Source organism: Augochlora pura, chromosome 10 (genome assembly GCF_028453695.1).
Source record: "Augochlora pura isolate Apur16 chromosome 10, APUR_v2.2.1, whole genome shotgun sequence".
In the NCBI taxonomy this organism is placed as follows: Eukaryota; Metazoa; Arthropoda; class Insecta; order Hymenoptera; family Halictidae; genus Augochlora; species Augochlora pura.
The window spans coordinates 9,918,236-9,939,776 of NC_135781.1; the positions used below are offsets into that span (position 1 = coordinate 9,918,236).

Sequence of the window (21,541 nt, forward strand, 5' to 3'; positions counted from 1 at the left end):
ATTTCTACTAAATCGATTTAACACGATATTGCTCGTAGTCTGTCTGCTGTTGCATTTTTCATGCAAAACTATCGTGCAACCAAGCAGACGCTGCAACCTCAACAAATTGTCCCTCGTCTCTTCCTATTCTCGACAAACCCGTAATCATCCCGGCATTATTTCGAATATTTATGAAGATCGTGCGTGTGCCCTTCAGGTAGCGGTTTTTATATGTTTTCAACAAAGTTACCAGTCCATCGTTCGAACTCCAGGAAGCATTACAGAGTGTGGCACTGACAAAGGCGCACGTTCGGTCATAATGGACTTTACGGAGTCGAAGAAAAGTGGCAATTGAGAAATAGAAACGTGATTGTTTTCGTGCGGGATGACGTTTCGGAGTACGGTTAATCAGTCGATTAAGTATGGACTTCGTATCGTGGGCGCTTTACCTAGTACATCGTTTCTGAATTTACAAAAGTCCTTCTATATCATGTTCACGGCTGTGTCCCTGTTTTACCAATCCATGTACGTGATTACACACTTCCTTTCTGAAGGGCTCCCACAATTGTTCGACTGTTTCACTTTAATTTTTACGTATAATTTGTTGTTTGTTAAATTAACCGTTGCGTCGCTGAATAGTGGGTAAGTTGTTTCGTCGTTGGTATTACTTTCTGCAGACGACGGAAAAGGGTGCAGACATTCGACTGTTAACATAAGCTAGTTGTTGAATCACCACGCAGATTTCTCGTAGAAACGATTTCAAAATTGATCGTATAAAACAGTGAAGCTATTTAAGAAACGAGCATTCGATGGTATCCAAATTGGAAACGTTGTCTGCTCAAATTGCGAGATTCACCCTGTTTATTATCGCCATTGGAAGGAACAAAGAAGTCGCACCATTTTCATTGTCTCGGAAAGAAATATCGAATTCGATGTAGAATGGAGCAATGTATACTGGGATTGCTAGTGCCTGCCTATTTAGGTAGTGCCTTAAGATACTTCGTATCCAAAAGTAGTCATTTATGATTGACGACTGGTGGCTTTAATCACAATATCTCGCAGCGTGATATACAACATTCTAACGTCAATGGAGGAAGATTGTGTAAAATATTCTGTTGCCGATTCAGAGAATCTCATACCAAAAACTGCGGACCTTTCGCAAAATATAACGAAAGCAGTTATTACAATGTACGTGGGATCGACGGCTTTCTACGCAGCCACGACTCTCGCGACCCCGCAGGTGAACGATACGCTACCACGACGTCTTCTTTTGAACATGGATTTGCCATTCAACACCATCGATTCGCCGAATTACGAACTTGTGCTGATTGTACAAATCATGAGCATAGTTATGACAGGATACGCGTACAGTGTTTTCAGCGCTCTTCTTTTGATCACAGTAAGTGTAAATAATCAATTTATTATTTTCAACCGTGTATGATTTCAATTATTTTTTTTTATCTTTCCCATGATTACGACAGAATTTGTCTAAAAACGTGTATTTTTGCGCGCTCACTGTCAGAATTAGAAATGAGAAAATTTCATTATTTATTCGGGATATACCTTAATTCTAAAATGATTTTTGTTTCATTTTTAAAAATATATTTTTGTGTAATGTAACTTACTTTAGGTACTTCACATGGGATGTCAGATAGACATATTGTGCAATGCAATGATGAGCATCGTGTCTTCTAAAGACGAGAAACAATTTCGGATGGTAACCGAGAGGCATAAAGAGCTCATTGCGTTCTCGGAGCAAATTGAACAGATGTTTACGTACATATCTTTCGCCCAACTTATATCGAACACTATATGTTTATGCTGTCTAGGATATCTTATTATAATAGTAAGTAATACTGTTGTATTCTTGTTTTACTTGCATACAAGATGCCCTCGAAGAATATATGTATACAAGCCATGGAAGATATGTCCAGGTGATTTGTCCTGAAAAAATATGAAAAAATGCGAAATAATTTGTTTTCGTCCCGGGCTTAGTTTTCGAGGAAATCGAGTTTGGTTTGTTTTGTACACATATAGATTCTTACAGTCAATGATAAGATACGATTCGTCGTGTGACATATATCGTCTATCATGTTTCTAAACAATGTTTTTAGGACATTACGAGCCGGTGGAATCAAAAAAATACACAGAAAAGTGTTTGATTGTTTTTATTGAATTATTGACATGGTCATAACAGAGAAACTCGAATACACGTGGTTTGCAAACATGATAGGCAATATACAGGGTGTCCCGTTTAGAAGTAAGCGGCGGAACATCTCAGAAATGGTTCAAATTTTGAAGGAAATGTTCATATGCCATGGTGAGGCTATTTTGTTTAATATATCATAAAGTTCGTCTCGAAACTGACTATTATAATATCACAAAAACATATATGATGCTATTTAAAAAAATGAATAGCAGACAATGCGCCCTATTATAGCGAGAAGGTTTTCTAAAAATATTTTTTTCACAACTTGAACACTTTTTGAGATAATCCGACGTTTACACTTAAAAGAGACATCCAATACGTCGCTCGACGAATCGTATCTTGGCTAATTTTCAAAACCGATTTTCACGAAAACCATACCGTAAACAAAAAGAAGTTATTCCGTGTTTTTTTATATTTTTGAACGAGGAGTCACTTGATTCGAGAACACCGTGTATATGTGTACAAACACTTCTAAGAACATTTTTATTTCAGTCGCTAGAAGAAGGAAGTGATTTTGCCCAATTGATTAAGTTTATCGTTTGCTACGTTGCAATTTGTATAGAAATATTCACATATTGCTTCGCTGGGGAATATCTCCGCGTTAAGGTGTATTTCAAATATTTGTTAGATGAACGAAATGTTTAAGCAAAAAAAAAACAAGTGCAGAAATCAACAGAAAACTTTCACGATGCTAAAACATAGTTGTACTTTTTAGAACGAAATGATTACTGACGCAGTGTATCAAATGACTTGGTACAATATGCAGCCTTCTATGAGTCGTCATGTAATACTTCTACTTTTAAGATCTCAGAAAGGACTACAGTTGACGGTCGGCAAATTTTCAAACCTCAGTTTAGAGACCTTCACCTGGGTATGGTGTTTACATTACGTTATGGATATAAAGTTCTGTATGTTTATAAAATAATCTTCAATCAGTTTTGCTTATGATTTTCGATTTTTATGTTCGTAGATTATGAAGTCGTCGGCGTCTTACATGTCAGTATTCCTTGCGATGTCTTGAAAGCAACGTTTCTCAAGTTTTTCATTTTTAACGGTAAATAATTGAGAAAGCACAGGGGAATTCGCAGTTCTGAACGATACCTACAGAATACCGCTGAACACGTAAATAGGTAAGCACTGGTAAAACGCAAAAATAAGTCAACAAGAAGTGTTTCGAAACGAATGTAGAACTTGTTTATATAAACAGATGTAATAATTTTTCGGTCATTTGTTCATTACAGTCACGTACTTCTTTCCTTTAGTCGACCGTTTAATGTATCGAAACGAAATGTTCAAATATAATAATGTTTAAAAGTTCCACTTATGTTATACATTGTAACGAACCGACTGCTTCCTTGCCAACACTACTCTCTTTAGAATAAGACCACTTGCTACGTCGGTTTCTCGGAGAGAAATGAAATCGACATCTCAATTTCCCTTGAAGCATAATAATTCTACAATTTTATGAAACAACGAGAAAAAAAAACATTTATATATCTCATAGCTTTTTCTCTGTACATGAAACTTCCATGCGACAAGGCATCTAACTAAATCAATTTAACATGATCTTCCCCGTATGTGCTGCTGCATTTTTCATGCTAATCGCTAGGTAGAGGCAGGACTGGTAGAAAATCCTCCCTCATCTCTTCTTATTCTCGACAAACTTGTAAACATCACGGAATTATTTGGAATATTTATGAAGATCACGCAGGTAGGCCTCGTGCTGCTCTTTTCGCATTGTTTTCAACAAAGTTTGTAGTCCGTCGTTCGGCGTGCAGAGAGAATTATCGAGTGTGCCGCTGATAAACACGAAACGATCAGTCATAATGCACCTTATGAAACCAAATAAACGTGAAAATTAAGAAATAATAACGTGAATAGAAATCTTATTCGCGATGATATTTCGGAGTACATTTAATCAATGGATCAAGTTGGGACTTCAGGCTGTCGGTGCTTTACCTAACCCGTCATTTATAAATATACAGAAGCCTTTTTGGATCATGTTTACAGCTATATCAATATTTTACCAGACTATGTACGTGATAACTCACTTTCTTACTGAACAGCTCCCAATATTGTTCGATTGTTTCACTTTAGTTTTCACATATGTTCTGCTGTTCGTTAAATTAACTGTTGCGTCGATGAATAGAAGGTAAGTTATTTTGAAAACGGTATTTACCTCTACATATGGCAGGAATGTTGGATGTAGTTGTTTTCATGTTAAAGAAATAAATAAGACAAGTAACACTAAAACTACCAAGTGCTGACTATAGTAGGTTTAGTGTTAAGACGTCATCTATTATAATTGCAAGCTTCATTTCGTTTAATTTTGCTGTTTCAAAGAAATGAACAAGTCGCACCATTTTCATTATCTTAGAAAAATATATCGAATTCAGTACAGAATGTGGCAATGCACATCTTAGCGTTGCTAGTTTCTGCTTGTATACGTACTTTCTTTAGATACCTATTATTCAAAAGCAGTTATTTGTGACTGAAACCAATGATCCAATTGGTTTCATTCTGGACGACTGGTGGCTCTAATTACGATATCTCGCAGTGTGATAAACCGCATTGTAACATCTATGGAAGAAGACTGTGTAAAATATACCGTTGCCGATGCAAAGAATTACATACCGAAAGCTGCGGAACTTTCGCACTCTGTAACGAGAGCAGTTATTGTCTCCTACGTGATAGCCGCAAGTTTAAATGCTGTCTCAACTCTCGCAACCCCACAGCTGAACGATACGCTACCTCGTCAACTTCTCATTAACATGGATTTGCCTTTCAACATGGATGTGTCGCCCACTTATGAACTTGTGATGACTATACAGTTTATGAGCTTAGTGATGACAGGATATGGGTACAGTGTTTTTAGCGCATTTCTATTGGTAACAGTAAGTGTAAATAATTATTTGAAATATCACAGATGTCTGTATTGATCTTGGACCGTCCTCGAGTCAATTCGTTCTCAAATCGTAGATCATTGCTAGAGCATTTTTCCGAACATAAGAATACATTTTTTGAATTAATTGTTGAATGTAAGATTGGAAAGATTTTATTATATTTCGGAGAATATAATTTTGCAAAATACTTCTGTGTGATCCGACTCACTTTAGGTACTTCATATGGGATGCCAGATCGATATACTCTGTCATACAATGACGAGCATGGCAGCTTCTAATGATAAGAAACAGTTTCGCACCATTAGCCAGAGACATCAAGAACTTATCGTATTTTCCGAGCAAATTGAACAGATGTTTACGTTTATTGCGTTTGCTGAACTAATATCAAACACTATATGTTTATGCTGTCTCGGATATCTTATTATAGTAGTAAGTAAAAGTAATACCATTATTTTGTTGTCGTCGTGTATTATGCGTACGAAATACTTCTTCTAAGCACACTTTTCTATTTCAGTCACTAGGGGAAGTAAATCAGGCGGCACAAATGGTTAAGTTCTGTTCTTACTACATTACAATTTGTGTAGAAATATTCACATACTGCTTCGCTGGAGAATACCTCAACATCAAAGTATATTAAAATATTAAATTAGAAATCGTTAATAGTAATGAATCGAAAAATTTTACTATCATAAAATATTTTTTCGCTCTTCCAGAATGACATGATCGTTAATGCTGCGTACGAAATGACTTGGTACAGCATGCAGCCCTCTATGAGTCGACAAGTACTATTCCTACTTTTAAGATCTCAGAAGGGAATGCAGCTGACTGCCGGAAAATTTTCGAGGCTTCGTTTAGAAACCTTTACTTGGGTGTGTGTTCTTTTTACACTTAAGGGATATTCCTATTTCGGACTGTCAATTTTGAAAATAACAGGCAGTTTAAATTTTATGCAATTATTAGTACACACTATCAACGTCCGCGGATTCCACGTTTTCTGACATTTAGTTGTACAAAATAAAACAATAAAATCGAAAGACATTCTGCAGTTAAATCTGCAAATGTCGATTGCATGAAGACGAAATCCGGGAAAAAATTGTACTTTTGTAAACAATAAATAAGAAACATTAGTACACACAGGAGATAATTGTGGTTCACAAGATAAAAGAATGCCTATTTCATACGTGTGATTTTGTTGACGATTGGTTAATTTGTTATTGAAATGTCATTGGCCTTCCTGGTAGGAATACCTCTCTATCAACGTTTTATAAATATAAAATTCTGATTGATAATAAAATGATCTTCACTCAGTTTTGATAAAGGTTACTAATTTTTAATTTGCAGATTATGAAATCATCGGCATCTTATATGTCAGTGTTTCTTGCAATGTCTTGAATGGAACGTATCTCAAGTTTTCCATCTGTAGCGAAAAGTAACTGAAAAAATACAGGGAAACTAGCAGTTCTAAATGACATCTTTAGAATGCCGAATATGTAAGTATATGAGGACGATAAAACTACAAATGTGAAACATGCCTGCAGAAACAGATATAATTTGTTGAGGTCAGCTGTCAATTACAGGTACGTGTATCACAAGCTACTGTGCTTTATCTTAAGACAAACATTAATGTATCAAAATGAAAAGGTCAAATATAATAATGTTTGAAAGTTCAACTTACATTATATTTTGTAACGAATTGAAGTTCTTCCTGGCCAACACTTGTCTCTGTACAGCAAGACCACCTGCCAGCTTGGCTCTCTCAGAGGAAAATGAAACCAATACCTTAACTTAGTTTGAAGTACAGTATTTTCATAATTTCATGAGACTTCGAAAAAAAAACAGGTTTTTATATTTCAAAGCTTTTCCTTCGAATTCGAAACCTCGATGCCACGCGACTCCTGAGTAAATCAGTTTAACGTGACCTTGCCAGTCCCTCTGCTGTTGAATTTTTTATGGAAATCGCTTGTCAATTCAGCCCGGCAGAGACTGCAACCTTAGCAAATCCTCCCCCGTTTCTTCTATTCTCGATAAACCCATAATCATCGCCGTATTATGTAGCATATTTATGAAGAACGTGCGTGTAAGCTTCGCTCTGCACTTTTCACATTGTCTTTTATTCAATCTATTGTCTAACGTGGAGGAAGCATTACCGAGTGGACCGCTGACAAAAGAGGACGTTTGGTCATAATGGACTTTGGAGAATCAAACGAACGCGAAAATTGAAAAACAGTAACGCACATAAAAATCTCGTGCAAAATGACTATTCGGAGTACAGTTAATAAATCGATTAAATATGGACTTTATGTCGTCGGCGCTTTACCTAGTACTTCGTTTCCGAATTTACAAAAGTTCTTTTGGTTCATGGTTACGGCTACATCCCTGTTTTATCAGACCATGTACGTGATTACACACTTTCTTTCTGGCCAGCTGTCACAAATGTTCGACTGTTTCACTTTAGTTTTCACGCATATTTTGCTGCTTGTTAAATTAACTGTTGCATCGCTGAATAGTAGGTAAGTAATTGTGGAAGCGATATTACTGCTATAGATGACAGGGATTTTGCGGGCAGTTGTTTTCATATTAAAGTAACGAATAAGAATTTCTGTAAGTGTGGTCACACATTGGCTGTCAAAATTTTTATAAAATTCGTTTAATGTGAAATTTATAAAAGAAAAGAGTGCATGTTAGTTGTAAAAGGCAATGGTACGATGAGTTTCAAATTTTGGGTGCGGTATTCTTTTCCACCTTAACACCAAAACTAACTAGCTCTAGTAATGTTACATTACAAAAATTACGATCATGAATTTATTTAGATTATTACTATTTCTACTGTAATGCAGGTTCGAATGAAGGAATTCTTGCAATTGTTTCTTGAGTTAGAGCCATCATAATGTCAACAACTTGTGACCGTTCTTTTTGGTCTTCATAGTAGGTTTAGTGTTAAGGCATCATCTATTATAACTGCAAGATTCATTCGGATCAATTTCGTTGTTCCGGAGAAATGAAGAAGTTGCACTGTTTTCATTGTCCCAGAAAAATATATCAAATTCAGTACAGAATGTGGGAATGCACATACTAGCATTGCCAGTTTCTGTTTATATGGGTAATTTCTTCAGATACCTCTCATCCAAAAGCAGTTATTTATGACTGAAACCAATGGTCCAGTTGGTTTCATCCTGGACGACTGGTGGCTTTAATTACGATATCCCGCAGTGTGTTGTATGGCATTGTAACGTCTATGGAGGAAGACTGCATAAAATATACTGCCACTGATTCAAAGAAATTTATACCGAAAGCTGCGGATCTTTCGCAGACTGTAACAAAAGCAGTTATTATCACCTATGTGAGTTCTGCAAGTTTTTATGCTGTCTCAATTGTCGCCGCTCCACAGGCGAACGATACGTTACCACGTCAACTTGTCTTTAACATGGATTTGCCATTCGACACTATCGAATCACCCAATTATGAACTTGTGGTGGCTATGCAATTTGTAAACATAGTGATGACGGGATACGGATACGGTGTTTTTAGTGCTTTTCTTTTGGTAACAGTAAGTGTAAATAATTATTTGACATACCAGATATATTTGTATCGTTTCTGGACCATGGTCGAGTATACTCGTTTTTAATTCGGAGATCATTAAAAGAGTTTTTTTTTTGAACATATGAATATATTTGTGAATTAAATATCTACGTTGGAGTTCTAAAGATTTCATTATATAATATATTGGAGAATAGAATCGTAATGTAAGAAAGATTTTTATGTTATTTTGTAAAATATTTATGTGTGATATGAATCACTTTAGGTAGTTCACATGGGATGTCAGATTGATATTCTATGCCATACAATGACGAGCGTGGCATCTTTTAATGACAGGAAAAAGTTACGTACCATTAACCAGAGACATCAAGAACTTATCGTATTTTCCGAGCAAATTGAACAGATGTTTACGGCCATATCGTTCGCTGAACTTATTGCAAACACTATATGTTTATGCTGTTTAGGATATCTTATTATAATAGTAAATGATACTATTATGTTTTTATCAACAACTTGTATATATGCGTACAAAATATTTCTTCTAAAAACACTTTTCCATTTCAGTCAGTAACGGAAGGAAACCAATTTGTACAACTGATTCGATGTACTTATTATTACATTGCAATTTGCATAGAAATATTCACATATTGCTTTGCTGGAGAATACCTCAATGTCAAAGTATATTTTTTAGATTTGAATTAAATACATGGATGACATAAAATTCGAAATCAGATTAGAAATGAATAGGATAATTTTACCAGTAGGAAACTCTATTTTACTTTTCTAGAACGACATGATTGTTAATGCAGCGTACGAAATGACTTGGTACAGCATGCAGCCCTCTATGAGTCGACAAGTATTATTCCTACTTTTAAGATCTCAGAAGGGAATGCCGCTGACAGCCGGAAAATTTTCGAGGCTTCGTTTAGAAACATTCACTTGGGTGAGTTCTTTACATTAAACGGATATTCCTATATGGGGCTGTCAATTTTGAAAATAGTAGGCACTTTAAATTTGGCGAAATTACTTTTTAACACGGTTAACGTTCACGGATTTCATGTTTTAGAACATTGGTTGGTCGCAATGCACAAAATAAAACAATTAAAATGAAAGAAATTCTGCAGTCACTGAATTAATTAACCAAATTCCGATTGCATGAGGACAAAATTTAAAAAGTACTGAACTTTTATAAACAATAAATAAGAAACATTCGTTTCACACACGAAGATGGTCATAGTTCGCTAGATAAAAGAATAATATTTTATTATTCAAATGTCTTGACTACTCTGATGGGAATGTCTCTGTATCATCGTATTATTAATATAAAATTCTGATTGATAATAAAATAATCTTCACTCAGTTTTTATAAAGCTTTAAAATTTTTAAATCGCAGATTATGAAATCATCGGCATCTTATATGTCAGTGTTTCTTGCGATGTCTTGAATGGAACGTTTCTTAAGTTTTCCATCTGTAGCGAAGAGTAACTAAAAAAAGTACAGGGGAACTGTTCCTTTAGAAATTCCTAAGATTCCTTTAGAATGATGTCAAATGTGTAAGTGTACGAGGACGACAAAAATACAAATGTGAAACATGCCTGTATAAACAGATTTAATTTTTTTTAGGTCAACTGTCAATTACAGGTACGCGTACCACAAGCTGCTGTGCTTTATCTCAAGACAAATATTAATGTATCAAACACAAATGGTCAAATATAATAATGTTTGAAAGTTCAACTTACATTATATTTTGTAACAAATCGAACTACATTCTGGCCAATACTCATCTCTGCGCAATAAGACCACCTGCTACCTGGGATCTGTCAGAGGGAAATGAAACCAATATCTCAACGTCTCTTAAACTATAATAACGTCGTAATTTCATAAGACGACGAAAAAAAAACAGGTTTTTATATTTCAAAGTTTTTTCTTCGGATTCGAAACTTCGGCGCCACGCGACTTCTGAGTAAATCAATTTAACATGACCTTGCCAGTCCGTCTGCTGTTGCATTTTTAATGGAAATCGCTTGTCAATGCAGCCCGGCAGAGACTGCAACCTTAGCAAATCCTCCCTCGTTTCTTCTATTCTCGACAAACCCATAATCATGGCAGAATTATGTGGCATATTTATGAAGATCGTGCATGTAAGCTTCTTTCTGGCCCTTTTCACATTGCTTTCGACGAAGTTTCCAATCTGCCGCCCAACGCGCAGAAAGCATTGCCGAGTGTGCCACTGACGAAAGAGAACGTTCGGTCATAATGGACTTGGCGAATCAAATGAACGTGGAAATTGAGAAAGAATAACGAAAATAAAAACCTTGTGCAAAATGACTTTTCGAAGTACAGTTAATCAATCGATTAAGCATGGGCTTTATATCGTCGGCGCTTTGCCTAGTACGTCGTTTCTGAATTTACAAAAGTCCTGTTGGATCGTAATTACGGTTATATCCCTCTTTTACCAAACCATGTATGTGATTACACACTTCCTTTCCGATCAACTTCCACAACTGTTCGACTGTTTCACTTTAGTTTTCACATATCTTTTGCTGCTCGTTAAATTAACTGTTGCATCGCTGAACAGTAGGTAAGTTATTGTGCAAACGATATTACTGCTACAGATGATAGGGATTTTGGGTGCAGTCGTTTTCGTATTAAAGTAATCAATAAGTATTCCTGTAAGTGTGTTCATACATGTTGACTTTCAAAATATGATTCAGAGTTTTTGTAGAATCCGTTTAAGATAAATGTAACGTAATGTTACGATTAACGTAACTTAATTTGTAAGAATTCCGCGACTGAATTTATTTAGAGTCATTAATATTTTTGCTATACTATAAGCTTGAAGAAAAGAATTGTTGCAACCATTTTTTACGTTAGAACCATCAAAATTTCAATAATTCGGAAACAATCAATTTGTGGTCATTCCTTTGCCATGTATAGTAGGTGTAGTGTTAGGACATCATATAATATAATAGAAGGATTCATTTCGTCTAATTTCACTAAGCAATGAAGAAGGTTCTCAGTGTCCCAGAAAAAATATACCGAATACAGTACAAAATGTGGCAATGCACAAACTAGTATTGCTAGTTTCTGTTTATGTGGGGAATTTCTTCAGATACCTCTTATCCAAAAGCAGTTATTTATGACTGAAACCAATGATCCAATTGGTTTCATCCTGGACGACTGGTGGCTTTAATCACGATATCTCGCAGTGTGCTATACGGCATTGTAACGTCTATGGAGGAAGATTGCGTAAAATATACTGTTGCTGATGCAAAGAATTTTATACCGAAAGCTGCGGACCTTTCGCAGACTGTAACGAGAGCAGTTATTTTGACCTACGTGGGATCCGCAACTTTTTATTCTGTCTCAATTCTCGCCGCTCCACAGGTGAACGATACAGTACCCCGTCAACTTCTCTTGAATATGGATTTGCCGTTCGACACCATCGAAACGCCCAATTATGAACTTGTAGTGGCTATACAATTTATAAACATAGTGATGACGGGATATGGATATGGTGTTTTCAGTGCTTTCCTTCTGGTAACGGTAAGTGTAAACAATTCTTTGATATATCACAGTTATTTATGTCGATTGTGGAGCACGGACGAGTTTATTCGTTCTCGATTCGAAAATCATTGCTAGAGTATTTTTTTATAACGTATAAGAGTATTTCGGAATTAATGATCGACATTGGAGTTGGATAGATTTCATTTTAGTTTGGAGAATAGAATCGTAATGTAAGGAAAAATTTTATGTTATGTTATAAAATATTTTTGTGTGGTATGAATCACTTTAGGTAGTTCACATGGGGTGTCAGATCGATATATTGTGCCATACGATGACGAGCATCGCATTTTCTAAAGACAAGAAAAAGTTTCGTAAAATTACCCAGAGACATCAAGAACTTATCGTGTTTTCAGAGCAGATTGAGCAGATGTTTACATACATATCGTTCGCTCAACTTATATCTAACACTATATGTTTATGCTGTCTAGGATATCTTATTATAATAGTAAGTAATACTATTATGTTTTTATGAACAACTTGTATATGTGCATGCGTACAAAATATTTCTTCTAAAAACAATTTTCCATTTCAGTCAGTGACGGAAGGAAACCAATTTGTACAACTGATTAGGTTTTCTTATTATTATATTGCAATTTGTGTGGAAATATTCACGTATTGCTTCGCTGGAGAATACCTCATTGTCAAAGTATAGTTCTTGGATTTGAATTACATGCATGGATGACATAACATTGGAAATAGCTTTAGAAAGGAATAGAATAATTTTGTCAGTAGGAAACTTTATTTTACTTTTCTAGAACGACATGATTATCGAGGCAGCGTACCGAATGACTTGGTACCGTATGCAGCCTTCTATGAGCCGACAAGTATTATTCCTGCTTTTAAGATCTCAAAAAGGAATGCAGCTGACTGTTGGGAAATTTTCGAAGCTGCGTTTAGAGACGTTCACTTGGGCGAGTTTCTTTTTACATTAAATGGGTATTTCTATTTAGAGCTGTCAATTTTGGGTAACGTTCGAGGCAAAAAGTGCTTACGTTTTTGTGTATCAAATAAATTAAAAGTTTACTTATATCATTGGCTACATTGTTTAGATAACGCAGGACAATTTTTATGTAATTATTTGTTCACATTATCGATTCCCGCGGGTTCCATGTTTTAGGATATTTAGTTGCTCGCAATGTACAAAATAGAGTAATAAAATTGTAATAAATTCTGTAGTTACTAAATTTAGTTAATGAAATGTCGGTCGCATGAAGGCGAAATTCAGAAAAAATTGAAATTTGCATATACAGTAAAAAAAAACGTTTGCCCATATTTCGTACGTGCGTTTGTGTCGACGATTGGTTAATTTGTTATTAAAATGCCATTGACCCCTCTGATAGAAATATCTCTCTATCACTGTTTTATGAATACAAAATTCTGATTGATAGTCAAATAATCTTCACTCAGTTTTGATAAGGGTTTCTAACTCTAAATTCGCAGATTATGAAATCGTCGGCATCTTACATGTCAGTGTTTCTTGCGATGTCTTGATTGCAATATTTCATATACAAGCAATTCGAAATGAAACATTCAAAATGCTGCTGCATGTGTAAGTATACGAGAACAACCAAATTACAAATGCAGAATATGTCTGTATAAACAGATATAATTTTTGTTAGGTCAGCTGTCAATTACAGGTACGTGTATCACAAGCGACTGTGCTTTACCTGAAGACAAATATTAATGTATCAAAAGAAAAAGGTCAAATATAATAATGTTCGAAAGTTCAACTTACATTATGTTTTTTAACGAATCGAACTGCTTCCTGGCCAACGCCTGTCTCTGTACAATAAGACCACCTGTCACCTTAGTTCTCTTAGAAGGAAATAAAACCAACATCTCAATTTCTTTTGAGCTATAATAACGTCGCAATTTCATGAGACGTCGAAAAAGAACACGTTTTCATATTTCAAAGCTTTTCCTTCAGATTCGAAACTTCGATGCCACGCGACTTCTGACTAAATCAATTTAACATGATCTTGCTGTTCCGTCTGGTGTTGCATTTTTTATGGAAATCGCATGTCATCGTAGCCAGGCAAAGACTGCAACGTTAGTAAATCCTCCCTTGTTTCTCCTATTCCAGACAAACCCATAATCATAGCAGTATTATGTGGCATATTTATGATGATCGTGCGTGTAAGCTTCGTTCTGGCCCTTTTCACATTGTTTTCGACGAAGTTTCCAATCTGTCGCCCAACGTACAGGAAGCATTGTCGAGTGTGCCATTGATAATAGAGAACGCTCGGTCATAATGAACTTTGGGGAATCAAACGAACGCGAAAATTGAGACAATAAATAAAACAGTAACGTAATTAAAAATCTCGTGCAAAAATGACCTTACGGAGTACGGTTAATCAATCGATTAAGTATGGACTTTTTATTGTCGGCGCATTGCCTAGTACATCGTTTCTGAATTTACAAAAGTCTTTTTGGATCATATTCACGGCTGTAACCCTGTTTTATCAGTTCATGTACGGAATTACACACTTCCTGTCGGATCAACTTCCAGAAGTGTTCGACTGTTTCTCTTTAGTGTTCACGTATTTTTTGCTGTTCGTTAAATTAATTGTTGTGTCGCTGAATAGTGGGTAAGTCGTTTCGTAAGCAACTCCTACAAGTGACAGCGATTTTGGGTGCAGTCCATTTACTATTTAATGTAATGAATAAGACATTATGAAAATGTGTTCACACATACTGATAAATATTAAATTTATTGAACAAAAGTATGTATGTTACTTGTAGAACACAATGGTTTAATGACATTCAAATTTTAGTCGTGAAATTCTTTTATACTGTAACACTAATACTGCCAAGCTCTACAAGTGGCAAACGTACGTTTCTTTATTAGAATTACAAGACTGAATTTTATTACTATTTTGACTATAATGTAGGCTTAAACAAAGGAATTCTTGCACTCGTTTTTTGAGCTAGAACTATCATAACTCCAACAATTTGTAAACGAACAATTAAAATATCATCTGTTCTAATTGCAAGATTCGTTCCGTTCATTGTCATTGTTTTGAAGAAATGAAGAAGTTGCACCACTTTCATTATTTCAGAAGAACATATCGAATTCAGTGCAGAATGTGGCAATGTGCGCATTGCTAGTTTCTGCTTATACGGATCATTTCTTTAGCTATCTCTCATCCAAAAGCATTAATTTGTTACTGAAACCAATGACGCATTTGGTTTCTTCCTGGACAATCGGTGGCTTTAATCACGATATCTCGCAGTGTGTTATACGGCATTGTAACGTCCATGGAGGACGATTGCGTAAAATATACTGTTGCTGATACAAAGAATTTTATACCGAAAGCTGCGGAGCTTTCGCAGATTGTAACGAAATCGGTTATCATCACCTACGTGGGATTCTCAGCTTTTTATGCAGTCACAACCCTCGCGGCCCCACAGGTGAACGATACGCTACCACGACGACTTGTCTTGAACATGGATCTGCCCTTCAACACCATAGACTCGCCTAATTACGAACTTGTGGTGCTTGCACAAACTATAAGCTTATTGATGACCGGATACGCGTACAGTGTATTTAGCTCTCTTCTCTTGGTCGCAGTAAGTATAAATAACTGTTTGAGATATCGCAGAGATCTGTGTTGATCTTGGGTCGTCCTAGATCCTAGATGTATTCGTCTTTTAGATCATTATTATTGGATTTGTCTGAAAATATATATTTCTGTAAATTAATTATAGAAATTGAAAAGGCAGTAATTTCATTACATTTTGGGGATGGAATCGAAATTTAAAGATTCTGTTAAATGGTTTTCTGTGGTGTGTGGCACTTTAGGTACTTCACATGGGATGTCAGATCGATATATTGTGCCATGTAATGACGAGCATCGCATCTTCTAAAGACGAGAAAACGTTTCGATCCGTTGCGGAGAGACATCAAGAACTCATCGCGTTTTCAGAGGAGATTGAACAGATGTTTACGTACATATCGTTCGCTCAACTTATATCGAACACTATGTGTTTATGCTGTCTGGGATATCTTGTTGTGATAGTAAGTAACGCTTGTCGCATTCTAGTGAATTGTACCCAATATTGCGCGGAATGTTACAACTGATGGATACGCGTAGTATATGTAAAAACACTTTTCTATTACAGTCGGTAAAGGAAGGAAGTGAAGCTGCCCAACTGATTAAGTTTTGTTTGTACTATGTTGGTACTTGTATAGAAATATTCACGTACTGCTTCGCTGGAGAATACCTCAATGTTAAAGTATATTTCTTGAATTTGAATTAAATGTGTGGAAAAGTGAAAAAATTTTACCACTATAAAACTTTCTTTTTTACTCTTCTAGAACGACATGATTGTTGATGCAGCATACCAAATGACTTGGTACCATATGAGGCCTTCTATGAGTCGACAAGTACTGTTCCTACTTTTAAGATCTCAGAAAGGAATGCAGTTGACTATCGGAAAATTTTCAAAGCTTCGTTTAGAGACCTTCTCTTGGGTGAGATTTTTACATTTAGGAGATATTCCTATTTAGAATTGTCAATTTTATGTCTTTTTTATAGGTCAATTACATAAATATTTTGCATTCATGTTCTGCTATTTTTCAAGATAATGCAGTTTGTATTCTATAGAATTATGGGTGTTTTTATTAACATTATTATGTCATTCTTACAACATACACTAGCTTCCTTGGGTTAGGACATTAAATTGTCTCTGGTTTATGAAGTAAAGCAATGCAATTGTAACAAATTAAGCAGAAATTAAATTAATTAGCAAAATAGCAGTCGCATCAAGTCAAAATTCAGTAAAATTGAAGCTTTTTCAAGCAATAAAAAAAGCTTTTGTGCATAGGGAATGATTGTGGTTCGCACGACAAACGGATGTCTATTTTAAAGGCATATGTTTGTTGAAAGTTGGTTAATATATTATTGAAATATTATTAAACTCTTTGATGGAAATACCTCTTTACCACCTTTCTATGAAGACAAGATTTTGTATGATAATGAAACAATCTCCAAGCAGTTTGATAAATGCATTTGACTCTGTCTGCGTAGATTATGAAGTCTTCGGCATCTTACATGTCAGTATTTCTTGCGATGTCTTGAAGATAATATTTTGCATGTTTTCTACTTGTAACGGAAAGTACTTGAGAAAATACAGAAGAATTAGCGGGTGTAAATGACACCTTTAGAATGCCGTCGAACACGTAAGTAAATGAGAGCACAACGAAACTATAAATGTAGAACATGTTTGCATAATCAGGTGTTTTACGTTTATAGGTCACTCTGTCAACTATAGGTACGCCTTTCACTAGCGATTGTGCTTCATCCTTAGACAAATGTTAATGTACCAAAACGAAAAGTTTAAATATAATAATGTTTGTAAGTTCAACTTACATTGCATTTTGCAGCGAACCGAACTACCTTCTAGCCGACACTTATCTGTTGCTATTTCGATTCTTCGCGAGGTTTACGAAACAAATCTCTCAACTTTTCTCCAACCATAATTACGCTACAATTTCACGAGATGTCGAGGAGAAAATAATTTTCTGCATCAAGGCACTTCCTTCGGATTCGAAAGTTCGAGTCGATACGTCTTGTGACTTAATCAATTTAACATCATCTTACCTGTCGTCTTTCTGCGGCTGCATTTTTTATGGAAATCACTGGCAATTGCAGTCAGGCAGTGACTTGATAGCTCAACAAATCCACCCTCGTCTCCTCCTGCTTCCGCGAAACCTGTAATCATCGCGGTATTATTTCGAATATTCATGAAGATCGTGCGTGCAAGCTTTCGTGCTGTTCTTTTCACATTGTTTTCGACAAAGTTTCCAGTCTATCGTTCGATGTTCACGAAGCATTACCGAGTGTGCCACTGACAAACGTGGACGTTCGATCATAATGGACTTTGCGGAATCATAGAAAAGTGGTATCGAAGGTATAAAAACCGAGACATAAATTTCGAGCGAAATGGGATCCCGCAGTACAATTAGTCAATCGATGAAATATGGTCTTTGTGCCGTCGGTTCTTGGCCTGGTACTCATTTCAGTAGTTTGCTTAAATTCTGTTGGCTGTTATTTACGACCTCGTCGGTATTACTGCAAATCATTTACCTGTTTACACACATCCGTTCTGATGGGCTTGCACAACTGTTCGATTGTTGTGGTTTTATCAGCACGTATAGTTTGCTGTGTGTTAAAATTACTGTTTTGTGGTTGAATCAGGGGTAAGTTGCTCCACGCTATTTGTTAACCCTTTGCGCAACAATTTCTTCCACAGCTACGTTCACGAGCACTTCTAAATCTTTAATAATTTCCCTAACGTAACGAGACGATCTTTTTTGTATGTTTCTATTTACTAGCATTCCTACATTTTGATAACAGAAGAATCGAATTTTATTTTAATTTAGAAGAAATGATTAACTTTCATATCTAGTAAATGTTGCACGAGTTTTTATGGTGTAAAGGGTTGAAGGTAAAAGTTTTGATACGTGGAACGTTGTTATTAATATGGTGATTGTATCTGCAAAAGATTCTGATTGTTTGCATGTACGAAACTAAAATTTGAATACGATATAAATTAGTAGCATCTTTAATTTACTTTTATCAGATGAATGCAATTTATATAAAATCATTTATGAAGTTAGAAACTTGCATACAAATCCGTAGTCTAATTATAGAGTTCAAGCGTTTTAGAGGTTTGCTTTTACAAAAACATTTAAAATTTCTAGAAAAACGTGTACTTTCCCTTATGGATTTCTATTATATGAGGCTTAAAGTACCAACAATATTAATTATAAGATTGATTTTGTTCATTTTCGCCCTTAGAAGGAATGAAAAAGTAGAATCATTTTCATTGTCTGGGAAAGAAATATCGAGTTTGATAAAAAATGGAGCATACTGGTATAGCTATCATCATCTACTCATACGGTTAATTCCTTCATACATTTCGTATCTAAAAGTATTAAATTCTGATTGAAACCAATGGATCAGTTGGTTTCTTCCTGGAAGACTTTAATCAGAAATGTCTCACAGTGCGTTAAGTGACATTTTAACGTCAATGGAGGAAGATTGTGTTAAATATTCTGTTATCGATACAAATAATTTGATACCGAAGGCGGCGGACCTTTCGCGCATCGCAACGAAAACAGTTATTGTCATCTACGTGGGATGCTCGACTTTTTTTTCATTCGCTACCATAGCATCTCCACAAAGTGACTTTGTTAACGGAACAATATCTCGACGTCGTCTTATCTTGAATATGAACTTGCCTTTCAATACCAACATATCGCCGACTTACGAGATCGTGATGATCTTGCAATTTACTTCCCTGATTATGTCAACGTACGTGTATAGTATTTGCAGCGGTCTTCTCTTGATGGTGGTAAGCGTAAATGATTGTGCGAGGAATCACATTCCCATTTCAATTACAAGAAGACTGTGTTAAAATAGCTATGGAATCTGGATTGTATTCGAGTCAATTTATTGTTTGTTATTTATTTTTCGAGATAAAATGTTATTACATTTTCGAGATAAAATCGCAATCCTTTCGAGGGAGAAATCTAAGGAATCTACACAGGACATTGCCTATTTTACATTCATATCCTAAGACTCCTTTTTGAGCCATGGTGTGACCATTTTAGATGGTGCACATGGGATGTCAAGTCGATATACTTTGTGAAGAAATATCGAAAATCGCAACCTCTAAGGACCATAAAAAATTTCAATTCGTTGCTAGGAGGCATCAAGAACTCATCGTGTTTTCCGAGCGAATCGAAGAAGTTTTTACTTTCATAGCTGTTGCTCAATTATTAACGAACACTATTGTTACCTGTTGCGTAGGTTATATTGTTATATATGTAAGTAATACCGGGTTTGTTATTCATGTATGCAGGGTACCTCAAGGTGGAAAAAAGTTTCAAAGGAATTGGTTGTTTCAGAGGGATGCTATAGGAATGTCGTTATAAATTTCACGTCAATTGCTTCACTTTCTTGAAGTTTTCGTACTCATGGTCACGCGAAGATCATGGTATTCGAGGATGTTGAATTCGTCTTGCTCCCGCCAACATAGAGTACTTCAAAAGTACAATGAAAAACATAAAAAACAAGCGAGATATTTTAGATGCTCCAGTTAGTTGAGGCACTCTGTATGCACATAAGCAGCGTAATAAATGTTATCTAAAGATATTTAATAAAGATATTTAATAAAGATATTTTCGTGCTGTAGACACTGCAAGAAGGAAATGATCTTCCACAACTGTTGAAGTACGTTTGCAGCTACATCGCAATTTGCTCGGAGATATTCACGTATTGCTTCGCCGGAGAGTATCTCAACATTAAGGTAAACATTGTTGTATCTTCAGATTCTATATGGAACGTATTAACTTCAATTATGCCTCTCTTTAAAAATCGGTAATTAGAAAAGCAATTAAAGCTGCATTTATCGTTTAGAGCGACCTGATCGTCGACACGGCATACCAAATATCCTGGTACAACTTGGAGCCCTCTATGAGTCGACACGTAATACTCTTACTGCTGAGGTCTCAAAAAGGATTGCGGTTGACTTTTGGCAAAATATCCACCCTTAGTTTGCGAACCTTCTCCGGGGTGAGGTTCCATACTTCATTTATAACGATCGTACATTACGAATAAGTATTTTTACTTTCTCTCATCGTAGATTATGAAGTCGTCGGCGTCTTACATGTCAGTATTCCTTGCGAAGTCTTGAAAACAACGTTCCGCAAATTTTCCATTCGTAGCATTCCGTAATGAAGAAAACGACGAAGGAATTAACTGTTCCATATAACACCCTTAGAGTACCGCTGCACACGAAAATATGTGAGCTAAAATACGAAAACAAGGAGACAGTAGCCCAATTTGGTATAGCACCTAAAGTAAATCAGTGTCTGCTATACACAAATTAGTCCCAAAATTGCTATGAAATTTTGTTATATTTAGAAAACTATTAAAACTGTAACTGTTCCGTAAATCTCAAGACACAATTTCGTTTGCATAAAATCTAAATATTGTAAGTCAGAAACCTACTTTGGATTTAGAGTTAAAATGTCTGCAAAGGGTTAATTGGCTATGTTGTTTTGTGCCCTAGTTTTGTATTTTGAAGGAAAGGATGATTGTAGTTTCATTAGTGACGGAAATTGGCTAGTAAATTAGGTCCAATCTCAGTGACACAAATTCGCCTGCTGTCTCCTATTATGAATGGAATTTATAAAAAGCTTATCTAACATGTTTTTAGGTCACCTGTTCGTTACATGCGCGTGCTTTACCCTTACCGTTAATGTATCAATACGAAAAGTCGAAATATATTTGAGAATTCCACTTACGTTCTATTCTATATTGATTCGAATCACTCT

The 21,541-nt window shown here is 35.6% G+C and overlaps 4 protein-coding genes across 7 annotated transcripts; all 4 read left to right on the plus strand.

Annotated features, from left to right (window-relative positions):
- The first annotated feature begins 222 nt into the window (after positions 1–222).
- Positions 223–3,499, plus strand: LOC144475503 (odorant receptor 4-like). Of its 2 annotated transcripts, XM_078191466.1 has the most exons (6): positions 226–621; positions 1,042–1,378; positions 1,610–1,825; positions 2,681–2,794; positions 2,904–3,059; positions 3,159–3,497. In XM_078191466.1, exons 1-6 carry the CDS (start codon positions 365–367, stop codon positions 3,207–3,209), a joined length of 1,131 nt encoding a protein of 376 aa, XP_078047592.1. In that variant the 5' UTR covers positions 226–364; the 3' UTR covers positions 3,210–3,497. The 2 variants fall into 2 exon arrangements, with proteins under 2 accessions (XP_078047593.1, XP_078047592.1); XM_078191467.1 differs by lacking the exon at positions 2,681–2,794 and having other exon boundaries at positions 223–621; positions 3,159–3,499.
- Positions 3,500–3,956: 457 nt separating this feature from the next.
- LOC144475504 (odorant receptor 4-like) lies at positions 3,957–6,768 on the plus strand. Of its 3 annotated transcripts, none has more exons than XR_013494878.1 (7): positions 3,957–4,340; positions 4,746–5,082; positions 5,305–5,520; positions 5,606–5,719; positions 5,805–5,960; positions 6,433–6,581; positions 6,656–6,747. XR_013494878.1 is itself a non-coding variant. In XM_078191469.1 (6 exons), exons 1-6 carry the CDS (start codon positions 4,084–4,086, stop codon positions 6,481–6,483), a joined length of 1,131 nt encoding a protein of 376 aa, XP_078047595.1. In that variant the 5' UTR covers positions 3,957–4,083; the 3' UTR covers positions 6,484–6,768. The 3 variants fall into 3 exon arrangements, 1 of the variants encoding a protein (XP_078047595.1); XR_013494879.1 differs by having other exon boundaries at positions 6,669–6,744; XM_078191469.1 differs by having other exon boundaries at positions 6,433–6,768.
- Positions 6,769–7,228: 460 nt separating this feature from the next.
- LOC144475505 (odorant receptor 4-like) lies at positions 7,229–10,404 on the plus strand. The gene is made up of 7 exons (XM_078191470.1): positions 7,229–7,601; positions 8,302–8,638; positions 8,894–9,109; positions 9,193–9,306; positions 9,416–9,571; positions 10,022–10,181; positions 10,252–10,404. Exons 1-6 carry the CDS (start codon positions 7,345–7,347, stop codon positions 10,070–10,072), a joined length of 1,131 nt encoding a protein of 376 aa, XP_078047596.1. The 5' UTR covers positions 7,229–7,344; the 3' UTR covers positions 10,073–10,181; positions 10,252–10,404.
- Positions 10,405–10,795: 391 nt separating this feature from the next.
- Positions 10,796–21,506, plus strand: LOC144476576 (uncharacterized). The gene is made up of 18 exons (XM_078193686.1): positions 10,796–11,209; positions 11,838–12,174; positions 12,425–12,640; positions 12,728–12,841; positions 12,951–13,106; positions 13,815–13,832; positions 14,512–14,783; positions 15,429–15,765; positions 15,998–16,213; positions 16,318–16,431; positions 16,514–16,669; positions 17,226–17,269; positions 18,137–18,397; positions 19,206–19,554; positions 19,814–20,029; positions 20,398–20,511; positions 20,622–20,777; positions 20,848–21,506. Exons 1-18 carry the CDS (start codon positions 10,953–10,955, stop codon positions 20,896–20,898), a joined length of 3,384 nt encoding a protein of 1,127 aa, XP_078049812.1. The 5' UTR covers positions 10,796–10,952; the 3' UTR covers positions 20,899–21,506.
- The last annotated feature ends 35 nt before the right edge of the window (positions 21,507–21,541 follow it).